At 33.8% G+C, this 16,023-nt stretch overlaps 1 protein-coding gene and 1 long non-coding RNA gene across 3 annotated transcripts; both read left to right on the forward strand.

The window, feature by feature from the left end:
* The first annotated feature begins 216 nt into the window (after nucleotides 1-216).
* On the forward strand, nucleotides 217-11,497 carry LOC148621858 (uncharacterized). Of its 2 annotated transcripts, none has more exons than XM_088576647.1 (2): nucleotides 217-2,231; nucleotides 9,198-11,497. In XM_088576647.1, the coding sequence occupies exon 2, from the start codon at nucleotides 9,245-9,247 to the stop codon at nucleotides 11,237-11,239; it is 1,995 nt and encodes a 664-aa protein (XP_088432773.1). In that variant the 5' UTR covers nucleotides 217-2,231; nucleotides 9,198-9,244; the 3' UTR covers nucleotides 11,240-11,497. The 2 variants fall into 2 exon arrangements, with proteins under 2 accessions (XP_088432773.1, XP_088432774.1); XM_088576648.1 differs by lacking the exon at nucleotides 217-2,231 and adding an exon at nucleotides 7,255-7,640.
* A 752-nt stretch (nucleotides 11,498-12,249) lies between these two features.
* LOC148621859 (uncharacterized) lies at nucleotides 12,250-13,964 on the forward strand. The gene is made up of 2 exons (XR_015920862.1): nucleotides 12,250-13,258; nucleotides 13,672-13,964. It is a non-coding gene; the product is annotated as an uncharacterized LOC148621859 (long non-coding RNA).
* The last annotated feature ends 2,059 nt before the right edge of the window (nucleotides 13,965-16,023 follow it).

Consider the following 16,023-nt stretch of genomic DNA (forward strand, 5'->3'; position numbering starts at 1 on the left):
ATTCGGGTCATCACGGTTACGAAATAGTAATCATATCAAGGGAACCAATATTCTAGCGGAATATATCACCCGATATTAGAGCATATCGCATTCCAATTGGAACTACTCGGCCATTTAATTTCCACTACACTAAAAAATAACGTTTTTCTTTAGTGTAACTAGAAAGGCTGAGGAGTTCCAAATGATCGCATTCGTACCATTTCGAATGTTGAAAGTAAGTCGAAATCAGTGGCATATAATATTTGACGATTAGCGACTTTGAAGACTTAATTCACTCATTGATTTCAAATTTGTAATGCATGCGCCAAGGTACCCCACCAAATCTTCTGGAACTCTAAATCTGATAAAATAGACAAAAATGTTTCAGAGTATCAATATACTACATGGGACTACATTGGCGCAGACACTTGTATTTCATGTGCAATGGGTTATTTACTTCTTGGTTTTGTAAAATTTAAGAAACCCCGCTATTTTGACCATGCAGTGGTTATGACTTAATGTGCAGTACAGATAAGTTATAAATATAGACAATTAAATTTTCACTTTTGTTAAGCGAGTAAAATTTTGCTGTGATTCAACATTTACATGAAAATAAAGAGTCAATTTCACCCATAAATGTACCTCAACCTTTGTCTAAAGATTGCACCGGATATAGATTAAACCGTTATACCATGTCTTCTCCTAATACTGTCCAGAAACAATATTTTGTAATGATTTATCCGTCATTGACAGAGTGTAAGACTCCACCAGCATAATAATTTAATGAACATTAATTAACAGAAGAAAATATCGTTGATAAAGATATCAAATAGTATCAAGTATGGAACCTCGAGGTACCTCTATGCACATCGATTATAGTACATTACATAAATCTATCCCGATTTAGTTTGACTGTTATATATCGGCGCAATAAGTCTAATGATGACTGAGACAAAAATGTAAGAATTTAGTATCACCAATAAATCATGGGAGACAATTAAGAACTCTTGACTGCTTCTCGAGGATAGCAGCATGGTGTTCATTTAGAGCAGAGATTTTTCCATTCTTCAATCGCGCTCAACAGAGTAGAAGAGATCCAATGTCAGATCGGAAAGCTCCATGTCAAGAAGAATTGAAGACTTTTTTAACACACAGTACCAGGTGTATCTCAATAGTGTTTTAAAATGTAGAAATAGCCGATCAGACATCCACTGGTCTGCAATTTCCTTTACCTAAAACTCTTTTTATTAATTGGAGGTACCTGTGCTCAGGGAGTATTATTCACATTAAATTTACTAATGTTGTTATCTTATCAGTAAACTCAGCTGGATCCGAACGAGTGTTTCCTAATATAATGACTCAATGACTGAAGACGATCATCAGGATACCCTGGAAGATTTTCCCCTGCAAAAAGTTTATTTGTGAAAAACCAAACTGATTCTAAGAAGAAGTAATCTGATCCGGATGTTGTTAAAATGTTGGAGTTTCTTGAATTTCTGATCGACAATTATTTTGTCGAATTTGGAGGGGTGTTCTAACAGACCATTGAAATACCCATAGGAACATATTGTGCGCCATCCTCGACCCATCTATTTCTATATTTGAATGAAGCTAGGTTTTTAGAAGGAATATTGCAGAAAAAGAGAAGTGCATAGCTCTTAACTTCAATTTCAGTTACCGTTATATAAATGATGTTTTATTCCTGAAAGTGAAATAATCCCAATTTTAAGGATTACTTACATTTTTCATCTACCCAAATGAATTTGAAAGTATTGAGACAACGGACCGATGCACTTTTTTCTGCTTCAAACGTAAACCGTAGTCTTTTCATAGATATAGGACGTTTGAAAACTAAACTCTGGCGTCTGTTGCTGTAGGGCTAGCCTTTGGGATACCTGGCCTGACCGAAAAACTTGGTCGGAGTTGTGTACGTTGTACTAGTAGCTGGGATGCTGCGTTATGTCAACGCTCTGGTCTTGGTCTCTGACCTACGTAAAGACCGAGAGCGGTTCCCATGTTACTTTTCCGTCTTGGTGGTACGCCAACTCAGGAGGCACATTTTGACTTAGATTCCGGACGACATATTAACACATGCAAAAAATACTATGAAGAGTTGTCTTGTCATATCAATAAAATAGGCGTGGTAAACAAAAGGGTGATTGATTACTAAAACAAAAGGCGTTGATTATGTATATGTTAATGAATTGGTGATAAAACATACCTTACTTGTCATTTGGAGAGGAAACTAACAGGTAAGATTATAAAGTTTGTAACAATGCAATTGTCAACAAAACAGATTTGAATGTTTCACTCGTCTATTGTCTAAACTACAAGAAATTGATACGTTATGACAATTGTCTGCACTTAAACAAGTCTAGTTCGAGTATAAAAACATCGTTGCCTCCTATAGATTTCAGGAATATTCCTAAAATAATATAATTAAGGCGTCAAATTACACAGTCTTCATTTAAGCCACAGTTTCGTTGACAAATTCATATACATATTTTAATAACTGCATTCTTTATCAGGTTGTTAATGTATGTGTTTATATCACAGATAATTGTCATAAATTATTTTACTTGATTTTCCTATTATGAATTCTTCCATATAAATTAAAGATTTTTTTCCTGCACGAGAGCGCCAATTTTAAGGGGATCGACTGTTATGACAATGGTTAAATAAAGACTAAACAAAAAACTTAAAACAAAAACAAACAAACAAAACAATCAAAACAGAACAAAAAAAGCAAGAAAAAAATCTAGAAAGCTATGAGCAAAGCAATAAAGGAGATGCACAATGGCAGCATCTGATAAAGAATTTGTGCAAGTTTTATTGAATCCCATTCAGCGGTTCAAAAGAGTTGCGGTTTATTAAGTGGAGGTATTACAAACAAGAAAAAAAAAAATAAATAAATAAAACAAAACAAAACAAAAAAATTCTTCAATTTCAAATGTTAAATATGTGCTATCGATTCTAGCACATGTCATATTGTGAGTGAATAATAAATTTAAAGTTTTCGAATTATCTTTGGTTCAGAATGGAACATGCAACATCAAATATTGAATGATATGACATCATTAAATGGTACCCATTAAATAAATGATTGGATCTCCACATGAAACCAGTAAAGAGACTGCTTAAACTTTAGGAAAACGACTACCCATTTTATATATATTTTCTTGCTAAGAGATGCTGTATACATGTACGTGCTAATGTGTCATTAAAACTGCATCTTAGTTATAGGTACCGGTCCAAATTACATGTACATTTGTATTTAAGAGTCAAGACGATATATTGTGTATATATTTAGTCCGCAGAAGGTTTTCAGAATATACTCGAATTGGTATACAAAATAACTGTTTGGTGACAACATACTTGGAGGGATGGTTATTCTACTATATTGACATCGTAGGCCCACACTTTCATGTACTCTGTAATAAATTATGATAATACAAACATAGTTAGGCCTCAATAATTGTCCTCCTACAGCCTGGGCAGTATTGTGACACTTCAACAAAACACCACATCACCGGAAACTACAGTGTGGTTAACCATCAAGTCATGACCGTCAATCCAACCATCATATACACAGTATAATAATTGTATTTGTACAATTTTTGTTTTGTTTTTTGTTTTTTGTTTTGCTTTTTGGTTTGTTTGAGGAACTCATTTTTTTTTTACGATAGCCGACAGTATCGTATGTATATGTAAGTAGGTATTTTTAATTGTTGTAGTGAAATACGTAAAATTCGTAAAGCCGAAAATTCGATTACATTTAGTATTTAACATTTGTAATTGGTGCATCCCTATACCTCTTTGGGTGTATAACTTACGAGAACAAATGACATGTAATATTCCGTTCCGTTTACATACGTTGTCACTAATAGGATAATTAGTGTAATTGGGAAGAGTGAATAACCAAAATATGATCGCAAGTGCCGAAGAACGCCTAGACTTAAGGAGTGTGCGGAACTTGTTCCGCGCACGAGTTAAATCTTATACGTTCTTGGCACGAGTGATCATATTTTGGTTGTTCACGATAACCAATTAATTATCCTATTTATTATATAGATTTCCTTCATTCTTCATTGCAATTTTCAACACAATTTTTTTTAAAAAGGTGAACGGCGGATTGATATTCTTGTTGTGACGTTTGGGCGGGAGAAAGCGCGGGAGTGAAATTACCGAATTTATTTCACAGTGTGAATTATCGAAAAAAAAAATACACTGGGAACAATCGGTAAATCACTGCTAATAATAAAAGGTATAACCAAAAATATCTCCTTAGACGTTACGTAATGTCCGTACCGCTTCAGCGTAACGTTTCGTGTGTTGATGTCGAGTGAAATGCATATCGCTAATATACTGGAAAGTGAAGGAGGGGAAGTGAATGATTAATTACTGAACAAACTTGAGAAAATCACTTATATCATGAAAATAACCACGGTAATTTGATTCACTGTCCGTATATTCTTCCGCGAGTCGCATATGTTAGTGTATTGGGTCGGGTAGATTTATTTCAGATATTGTTTCAATTGCAAGTAATTTTGGAGGATCCAGGGGAAGATCCTTGGGTTTTGATACCCTGTTTTGTTTGTTTGTTTGTTTGTTCGTTTTTTGTTTTGTTTTTTGTTTTGGTTGAAAATTTGTTAAATTTGCAAAATTGGGACCACACAAAATGAGCAAATTATAGCCTGGAACCCCCTTTCTTTTAATTTACTGGACCGGAATCTCCCTTTTACAAATGTCTGGATTCCTACAAATGTTGTAAATAAAATTGAAAGGACACCAAAGAGCATCTTTTTTGCGGTTGATATGCATTCATAGGCGGTCATTGGTGGAGTTACCTCTAACACGACCAGAAAAGGCTCGTGCCAATGCCAATTATGAATTCAGTCTGTGGATTAGATCAAGCTTTCTGTGGTAAGACAGAAATTACCATCTTAAGTAGAAAATTATTGTCCAAAATGCATAAAGAATTTGTCTGTCAATCAATTATAATAAAAGGAATACGTTATAATATTATAGTTGATAAACATACACTAACTATGACGACAGTCGCATTTAGTTTTAAATGAACAAAGTACGACGCGCTAAAATTGTCTAAAATAACTGCGACGTAAACTTGTAAAAAAGGTTCTGATACTACATAATGAGTGAGCATTCATGTTATGTAAAATAAAATATCTTTTGACGTAGCTTTTGCGAACTTTTATGGATATTTTGTAGACAAAAGCACAAAGTTTTGACATTTTTCTCATGAGCTCATCATTTTTGTTAGACCTCCTTTTTTGCTGTATAAATTGACACAACGGCGAAAAATTTGTCATGGACAATATACATAAATGCAGTATTGGTAAGTGAAATTGGCGGATTTTTTTAACATCAATTGTTGTATATTGGAGTCGTCTGGTTTTAGATTTGTGCAGATTTAGAGTACTATATCGACCACAAAGTCGTGTGATACGATTACTGTGTGTCACGTCTAAAACTAAACCTCAGTGAAATGAAGTACAGATTGATTTTTCAGTTTGACAGATGCACTTAGGTGAACAATAATAGGGGTTATACGGAACACAGTCTATGTACCTCAAACTTGACAGTACAATAGATATGCATTAATATTAATTATGTTTTTTTCGGTACTTTAATACCAAATTCATGCTGGTGGTTATATGGAATATATTTATACAGTCAAGGGCGGATCCAGACTGGCCACTTTTAGTCAATTTTACATATGAAAATGTCAAATTTTCAAATAAAACAGGGGTGCTACCCCCCCCCCTTTTGCACCCCTCTGGATCCACCACTGTACAGTTATGATAATAATTTATAAAAATTGAAGTCGCGAAGGAATTGATTAAAGTCATTGTAACTACGACTAACTGAACTATATATCTCAACTTTTGGTTCCTCGAGTATGTTTGAGCCCTAACACCGCACTTAAGTTGTACTGTAATATTTTCTCCAGAATGCTTTCTTCCCTCTTTCTGGCGTAATTAAAAGAATCGTATTTGTTTTTGTAATTTGTTTCCTTATTGATAACCTGCATCATGTCCTTGTTATAACCACAACTGTCCTTCACCGGAGTCTTTCGCTGGAGCCTGTTAAACAAACCACGATTTCTCTTTTGTTATTAATAACGGTTACCTATTATTTCCATTTTTTCAACCTGATGGTGGTAAAACCACATTTTTGCTATGAAGTACATGTATATTACAAATGTAAATTTAAAATCGGATAAATAAAAATGAAATATTAGAAAGTCGACTTAGATTTAGAACAAGGTACACTCCTGTAATTAAGAATAATTTTCCTTAAACCTTTGTCATAGATCCTACCTTTTTCCAAATATTGAAGAGAAAATATAGTTTGGTTGAACGTATTCATTTTGATTTTTGCGTGATTCATACTTACGATAAAGCAATCTGATGAAATACATATGCTATGTATCTTTGTCAATGTATTAATGTTATAACTTAATTACAGACCGAAATTTCATCTAGATCTACCATTTGGTGTATTGAGGAACGGACAGTGGTTAACCAAAATAATATTACAATGTAACAACATCCAATGAATAACACTTTTAGAAGAATACAGTGCACACAAGTCAGGGGAAACTGTAGGGAGAGTGCAATGGGTTTCTTTTTCTTTCTGCAAAGTCTTATCTCCTCAGGACTCGAATTCGTACCGCTGTGACATCTCTGGCAACACCGTCTGCACGAAGTCCAGCGCCCTAGACCTCTCGGCCAGGTAGGCTATATTCAAATATAGCTTTCGCTGGCCGAGTCATTCCTCCTCGTTGGATTAATCTAGGGCTGTAACTTAGTACACGATGTATGGTAGTACGGGACAGATCATCTAGGTTTTATCATGTAGGATAAAGAATCAAATTAATGATGCATGTCACAACAAATCAGTATTATACAAACGTCTCAGAATTTGACGACTCTTTAATTTGATCCTCTATCCTACAAAATAACAGAGTTAATTCAGTGGAAATAGTCTGTTAATTCTTTGTTAAGTTTACAAAACATTTGATCACTGAGTATAATAATGCTACGGGTGCTAGTTTATCATGTCATAGTATATTGTTTTCACCCGAGTTTTTAATGTTTTAAAGATCTCTCGGTAGCCCAAATCAGATTTGTCGTTTCATAAGTATTTCTACTCGGTTCAATTCTACCTATAATATTTAATTCAGCCACGCATTGTCTTTAAACATCATACTCCACCCTGGTAAGGTTAAAATTTCAGCTAATACTCGACAGACGTTGCCCTCGGTAATAACTAGCGACAAGTGGAAAGTGTAATTAATGGTATAATGTTCACCACACCAAACCAACAGTAATTAATTGTCCATGTTTACTAAACAAGAATCACACGTGACATACTTCTTAAACATTGAACTCTAACACATGATTGTTCATTTAGCATTTGGTTTGTTATACGTTCTGTGACATAAGAGGAAACGAAGGATTGGCAAACATCTTAGAGATAATGATTTACATCACAAATAACTTCTGCTATATAAGGAATGTTGTAGGAAGAAAAAGTCTTCAGGAGGAAATCAGTCTAAGGCTATAACACTATTTGTTTCTTTAAAATCTTTCAGTGGTATCGGGTTTCTATTTGAGGATGATATCGACCTTCTTAAAGTAAGAGCTATATCAATGCATACTTTGACACTTCCCCCTGCGGTACAAAGTTTAGCTTAACAATGTTTAAATCAAGACTTCTTAAGTAATAATAATAATAATAATAATAATAATAATAATATTAATAATAAGCCTCTCATATAAGACAACATTGGTAAGAAAACCATTGTTCTTATTCTTCAGTAAATAGTTATGTGAATTTTAAGTAAGTACTGAGATTGATGATTATTTGATGTAAACTTACTTAATTGCAAAAAACATGATGACAACAGACTAGTTAAATGAGATAATTTGGAACGATTCAGGATTTTCTGCATGGTTTGACAGTTGTAGTTGATTAAAACAACTCAAATGAACTTAAAGAGACAACTGGTATACCTTCGTATGCTCCATACCTAGACCGAAACCTTTAAATAGATACACAGAATTTTTGAAATTTACACTTTATAACAAACGTGATTTCAATTTTCCAATTGTAAACGTCTCCTTTTTTATTGGAAACATTCCAACATCTCCACCCTATGGAGTATAATTCCACAGTTCATCCAGTTCTGTCATACATGTGCACTTGTAATTTTTAATACTGACTTTCTTAGTAGAGTAAGAATACTTTCAAGTAAGCTTCCAAGACAGTGGCAGGTTCTGCCTTCTTGCTATCACCCCTGTTGGTTTTATGTCATCACAATTTAATTGACCGATGTGAAGTTGAGACAAGACAGTTAGATTTCATGACTTCCTACCGAACTTGACACATGCTTGGTTTTACACACTTTCAATGTAATAGGAGCTTCAAACGGAGCAGGACATGCTTACCTATCTGGAGCACCTAATGTCAATCCCCCTTATCAGTGGGAGTTCATATTTTAAGCGCTTTAGTTTGTTGTTTGCTGTCTTCTTTTTTTTCTTTATTTTTACATGTAATTGTATTTTGTTGTCTTCACTGTGTATTTAGATCCTAACTGTTTCCTGTTGTCACACTTTGGCCATGTCTTTGTATGCTTATAACTTTGCATTGTTTTTCTTTTTTTTTATGTTACGGTATTAAATTTCTAAAACTGACAATATTTAAATACTTAGCTGAGCTGCACTTAAGAAGGTTATTTTCATACAAGAAATGATCAGATAGCTTCATGGTGATGTGAGATATTTAAAAAAAATGTATCAGACCAATTACTGCTCGACTCAAAATATAAATTTATAAATACAACATCTAATACAAATATACACACTTTGTTATAAATTTCAGCTAAATTCTTTCACACGAAGTTGATTAATGTTTTTTATGATAAATAGATAATGTCATTCATTAATAGTCGTTGTATTTATAGTTTTTTTTTTTAAATGATAAAATCAAAATTAACAACAAAACTCACGTAAAAATAGAAAAATGCAGTAGAAAAAAAACACCCACGGCTGATTAGTCACTGTTGTAATTTGTTGGAACTATAGGCGTTAGCCTATTCAAATAGTTTTGCTTTAGATTTCTAAGCATTTTTTGCAAGGAAATTAGTGTAAAAAGTTAATCAATAACCAGAATTTTTTTTAATGATATTGCAGATTGGAGAGAGTTGTATCGTTAAAAGAATGAGAAGAACGACAAAACCATGAGAAGAAACACCAGAGTCTACTTATATTTTTCGGTCTGGGTGACGCTTTCTTTCATAACCATTGTTCTAAACGTTCTGAATGTGGACTGGGAAAGAACAAATATAATCAATGGAATCGTTATTGTGGTTGTTTTGGGCATCCTGCAAGGGAGTGTCATGGAGTTCCCAACACAAACAATTGCTACTCTTCTGATAGGAGGTGACAAGAGACGGCTTGCAACAGCAAAATCGGACAGACTTACTATAGTTTTGAACTACAACCTGTTAGCAATGAGTAAAGATGAAATAGAAGAATGCATGGAAACTATGTATCATGCTTATATGGACAATTTAAGTCCAAATGTCTCGGCTGTTCTAGTCAGTGCTACAGGAGATGACACATTAAAAGATTACGAATTAGAAATCAGAGACAGGTTTCGAACTATGATTTTCGACGAATTGTTCCATGAGGGCTCTTGCTTTGCAAAAGATCATTTTGAATCGATAGATTCAGTTAGATTAGAACATGTTTGGAGCTTGTATGAGGATGTAGACAAAACATTGTTTTTCCATGAGTATCTCCACGATATATGTGACAGATATGCCAGGGAATTTATGGTTGTTCACAGGGTAAGTAGGGTGCTCAGAAAATGTGGACAATATCAAGATCTCATGCTCTTGTCTGAGGGTGAGGACGAAGCTTATTCATATTGTGATCAAGAATATTATGGTCGCTCGGCGAGGAAGGAGGGAGAACCTTTGTTTTATGATTCTGATGATGTCAAAAATATATTTGGAAGGAAATTTGACTACACTCTTGTACTAGACGGCGATACGGGTGTTCCAAAGAAATGTGTTTTTGATCTGTTGGATATAGCTGCTGCTAATCCAGAAAAAGGAATCATTCAACCATCTATAAAAATACACTGTGAACCTACTGACACCATATTCATGCACATAGAAACTATGAGACAAGAAATATATGAACCTATGACAAATGCTATTATGGAACTTTTGGGACAATCAGCTTATTTTGGTAAGGCCATGATTAAAAACAGGATTTATATCGACAATGTCATAGGCTCAAGAGATAGGTTGATCGAAAGAGTACCAATTGATGTACTGAGTCATGATACATTTGAAGCAGCTATTCTCAGACCTCTATATGCTGGGTCTGTCTGTCTTCTAGAAGCCCCTTCATATAACTTCGTTACATGGAGTATCAGGGAGAGACGCTGGAACAGAGGCGAAGTGTTACTTGCAATGTACTTCTGGACTAATGGCATTGGTAGATTAATGCGGTGGATTAAAAAGATACTTCAGAAAGACAAATTCATTGAGACAAAACTACGCACAGAATCACCATTGAGTTTTGCCAGTAGTTACGTTGCATACTCGGCATTAAGACAGATGATAATGAAGCCTACACTTTTACTCTATGTCATCATTCATATATCCGTACACCTTAGGTACAGATATGCATCCATCATTTTGATTATGTTTTTAGTATTAGTATTTCCAAAGTTTGCTACTTGTAATAGACATAATATCAAATATGTTCTAATAGAAACTCTAGCCTCCATATTCCAGTTCACCCCCGAGGCCATGGTTGGTTGTGTTAGAATATTCAAGGCCGTGCAGGCGAATCTTGCAGCGAATGTGAAATGGATTCCTCAAAGAGCAGTAGAGGATGAGTTCAGAAATTGTAACCCATTTTTATCCAGTTTTCACCACCTGTGGGGCTATTCACTGTTTGCTTTAATCTGTGGTGTACTAGTTGTGCTATTTTTACCTAGAGCTATGCTAATTCTGATAATGTTGATTACTTTGTTTTTTCTTCCTTTATATACCGGAATTACCTCACTACCTCTTAAATCGCCACCGTCCAACGAGAATCTTCCGTTCTCAAGCGGAGTTAATGAAGTAGCTGGCAGTGAGGCTGAAATAACAGGAACATATACACGGAATATCATTGGTAGTGGTTTCATCAATGAAGGATTCGGCAAGTACTAACATACCGAACATGATACATATAGTCATTGAAATCCAGGCTGAGTGTAATAAAGTATAAATTATTATCGAATTGAACAAAATATAGTTTTTTTAAGGAAATATAAATATACTAATGGGGAAAACAGTGACAGTACAATCAATTCAGGAATGTGTCAACAGTTATTTGTCAATGAATGTCGCTACTGTCAATTTGTCAAAAGAATGACTTTTTGCATACTGATTTATGTTGTTTTATTTTGTATTATATTCACAAGACTACTTTCTACATTTTTTCTCCCTTAAAAAGTAACGAAGTATTACTTCAAGACACATTACGCTTTGCTATACAGATAAAAATACATACCTTTTAATTGATCGTATCAGATGAAGACTTACTGCAACCGCTTCGAATATAACTCTATGGTGATTGTTATCTATAAATAAAAAAAGCATGATTTGAACCATAAAGATCATAGACAGAACCAAATAAAAATTAATAAGAATAACATGATTATAACACTTTAACAACATTTGACCATTCAGATATGTGTGATCTTTTGAAAATATCGATTATAAAGTTTCAATAACACAGTTACAGTTTTTCAAACACAGCATGAAAGTTTCAAGAGTATCAAAAGACAAAAGTGCTTATCGGATGACTCTATATTATGTCATGAAATAAAAACAATGATGTCTTCTATTTATTACCTTCCAATATCCTGAAAAGAGAAATATTTTCCCGATCCTCTAAGAAAATAACTAAATATAGCAACATAGTATTATTTATAGAACACTTCATTAGGTATCACCGTGACATGAGAATCTGAGTGCGAATGATTATGGTATCTACATACGTCATAGCAGACGACGGATTGTAATGACATCGATTAATGGCGGGAGTGTCTGTCTCGTATTACAATGACAATTTGGAATCAAAATTGGTGTATTTTGTTTCTTTTAAGGTAGCAAAAATATAAGAGTGTGGCTTCAATGTTTTTTGGTTTGACTTTTGAAATAAGTTATTACCTATACTCGGCGTCACATAAATAACATACTGTTAAAATTTGAATAAAAATATTTTCTACGACTTTATTGACACCAACCGTCGTTTAAATTGTCTTAAATGACTTGCTCATTCGTTTAGCCAAACAGCTTCTCAAAAACAAGTCGCTGATTAGCTTAAATCATGCGTAACAAATCCTTACGGGAAAATCCCATACTAATATCCGCCATGTTGGTTTTTACGGGACGATTTGTTTACAAACGAAGTGCGTAAGTTCCCGTCGAACTCCGGTGACAATCGTCTGCTTGATCAACTTCTCGGTATTATACGTTGTTCGCGTAAAATAAATCCGAGATATCCGAAATAACGCCGAATTGCATTCTGGGTTCTTCGGTTTTTGGACAAACCATTTAAACGTAAACAACATCTCCTAGCAACCCGATCACTGTAAACATGGCCGACTTTTTACAATGTAAATATTGCCACCTAGAATTAAAATCTGACCGGAATTTAACGATTCAATGTTTAGGGAGAAGCCGTTTGGCTAAACGAATGAGCAAGTCATTTAAGACAATTTAAACGACGGTAGGTGTCAATAAAGTCGTAGAAAATATTTTTATTCAAATTTTAACAGTATGTTATTTATGTGACGCCGACTATAGTTTCTTTCTCCTCGAAATAACTGTTATGCATATCTATTAACAGGTACAAACAAACAAAAGACAAAACAGCCAATTCTCGGCCCAGTACTTTTCAAAATCTTAAACAATGACATCTTCCACTTCACGAAAAATAGCACTCTATACAATTATGCAGATGACAACACCCTATCCTATGCACATCACAACAAAGTTACGGTTATACAAAATCTAGAGTCTGATAGTTTAGCACTTATAAATTTTTTTTTCAGAAATCAAATGGAGGCAATCCGGAAAAGTTTCAGGTCTTGGCTGTGGGGGAAAAACAAGGGATAAAAATATAAGCTTAATTTAGCTGGAAATACAATCAATTGTGAAAATGAAGAAAAACTACCTGGGGTAACCATTGATTTTGAACTGAAATTCAACAGTCACATCTCAAATATTTGCAAAGGCATCAGAACAACTTAAAATACTCAAAAGAATCGGAAAATACCTAAATAGATTGGGCAAACTTACCATACACGATTTCTACATATTATCAAACTTTAACTTTTGTTCATTCAGTTGGTACTTCTGTAGCAAAAGCAATACAAACAAAATCGAACAAAAAATCCAAGAATGGGCACTCAGATTTATTGATGAAGACTATCAAAGTTACTATGAACAAATACTAGAAACATCTAAAATGTCAACGTTAGAAATCAGACGGATAAGATCTATGGCAATTGAAGTATTTAACATCATACATAAAAGAAGCCCATCATACTTATATGACTTAATTAATATTAAAACACAAATTATTCTTTAAGGTACCAAAATTTAGTTGCAGTTCCACCAGTAAGAACAACCACATATGGCTTAAAATCATTCGGGTACACTGCAGCCAAGCTATGGAACGAGATACCAAACCATTTTAAAATCCAGACTTCCTTCAATCAGTTTAAAAGTTAATGCATGGAATGACAGCTCGTGCAAATGCACTGCATGCAAACAACCTCATTTTTTTTGTTAAACTAGTGCTTTTTATGTTCTTGGTAATTGATATTGTTGGCTTATAGTGCTATCTGATCTGCTATCATCAATAAAAATTTGGTTATGTTTATTGCTAACTGTTTCATGTTTAGCCTTAGTTTATTTTTACAGTTTGCATGTATGCAATTTAAGGGCAGAGCATACCGTGACATTCCCATATCTGTCTCTTGAATTATTTCCATTTGCTTGTTTTGCTTGTTCAGTATGTACATTGTATTTTAATACTGTATGTCTTGTGTCTCTTATGTGTAATATTATTACTGTTATATACACAGGCAAATATCTTTTGTGTGAATTTCACGTGAAGGCTCCATTCACCCGAATTTCAAGTGAACTCTGTCACTTAGTTTATTTGCTCAATTCAGGTGAAAATCATGTGAAATTTGTATGAAAATCATGTGGAATAATTTTCCTGTGTATGTCTATTTTAAAAGCTCATTAGAGCTTGTGTTGTAATGTTTTACATGTAACGACTTAAAATAATACTTTTGTACTTGAACTTTGAAAACAGCAATTCATTTAACAGCAGCAACTTGAACAAAAGTACCACAATTACAGTAAAGCTTAGTGAAGGAAAATCTGCTACAATAATAAAAGCAATATCTCTTATATTTTCTTACTAGAAGCTTACTTGTTAAAACATTTCAGATCATGATAATCGACGTTTACGTTAACCAAATGGTCAGGAAAACACCTCTGTAAAAAACACAACCTTTATACCAAAATGATATAATGAATCCTTATCACTGAAAAGAAAAATGATGAATTCCTTTATCCCAAACTAACGTTTAATTATCGCTACAACAAAATTTGTTGATAATGGAACCTCCTCAAGGCTAAGCAAACACACAAAACATAATGAACAAAAACCCAGTGGTGATCTTGAGTCTGCTCAAACTAGCCACCATTAACTATTTCAAGTCTCTCCAGTTTTTAGTGGAGTCCGAGTTACTTTTGTTACTTTTTATCTATTATCTTAGTTACTTTATATTCTTTGTTGTGATTGTCTGTTTTCCATGTCAGGTCTTTGTCCCTGGATTACATTCTTTTGATTTCCGCTTGGTTCCCTTTATTACTCTCCAAAAGTGAGAACTGACCAATAAGAACCAATCATAGAACATTACCTAGGTGTGATATTTATCTTTAATTGCTGAACTGGACATTTAGAAAAAAAACTACAACCCAGACGAATTAAGCATCGACTGATATCCAAATGAAATACTGAACACAATGAATAGCAGATGGATATATATTTAAAGAATATGTACTATCTGGCAGGTAATAAACATTAAAGTAATGAAAAATACACCTTTTCACGCTTATATTGCGAAAATATCAGTGCAATCTAAGACTCAATGGAGTAATTCTCAAGACAGTTGGGTCAATAATTTGTTTATGTATCCTATATAAAATGCACTCCATCTATTTCATGAATCAGTGCTTAGGATTGTCAGTAATAAATAATATAACTTCAAACTCTTAAAAAATACATATTGCTGAAAGCAAATAACACGATAAATGATAAATTTCTTTAAACAAAAATTTAAAATACAGTACACCACAAAGAATCATAACAAGTTTGACTTAACCTTGCTTAAAAGTCCGTCATACATACAGTTTTCTTTATAGTGAAAAGGCAATTATACTTCAAAGAATTTCAAAATATCAAGGACATATATTTAAAAACTTTAAAGGAACATATACAACGTACAGAAAACGGATACTTAACGAACATCCGGACCAGATACTATCATTTGAAAGCACGAACTAGGTGATCGGTAAAGAACTCATCTTCATTTTTTGAACGACGCTTTGACATAGTAAACGGAAGTTGAAAACTACACGGGAAGAAAGAAAAAAACATCTGGCGTTAAAATTAAAAATAAGAGATGCACAATGCAAAGATGTAATAAAGATTCTATGAAAATTTCATTGAACAGTTAACAGAGGCGATCAAAAGCTTTTGAAGTTGTGGTTTTATGTTCCTGCCCTAAATCCTTATCGGTTTCAACGTTAATGCTAATATAAAAGCCAGCTGACCTTGGACTGATTCTTACTGTCCTCTAACAGTATATACACAAGTGTATGAGACACATATATATGCAGTTTTTCTTATTCAAAACATCTCA

Source organism: Perna viridis, chromosome 3 (assembly GCF_037379345.1).
Source record: "Perna viridis isolate PV_CMFRI_1.1 ecotype Kerala chromosome 3, ASM3737934v1, whole genome shotgun sequence".
In the NCBI taxonomy this organism is placed as follows: Eukaryota; Metazoa; Mollusca; class Bivalvia; order Mytilida; family Mytilidae; genus Perna; species Perna viridis.

Bases quoted from the DNA above. Each gene is read 5' to 3' on its own strand.
- LOC148621858 (XM_088576647.1), top strand. From the start codon at position 9,245: ATGAGAAGAAACACCAGAGTCTACTTATATTTTTCGGTCTGGGTGACG.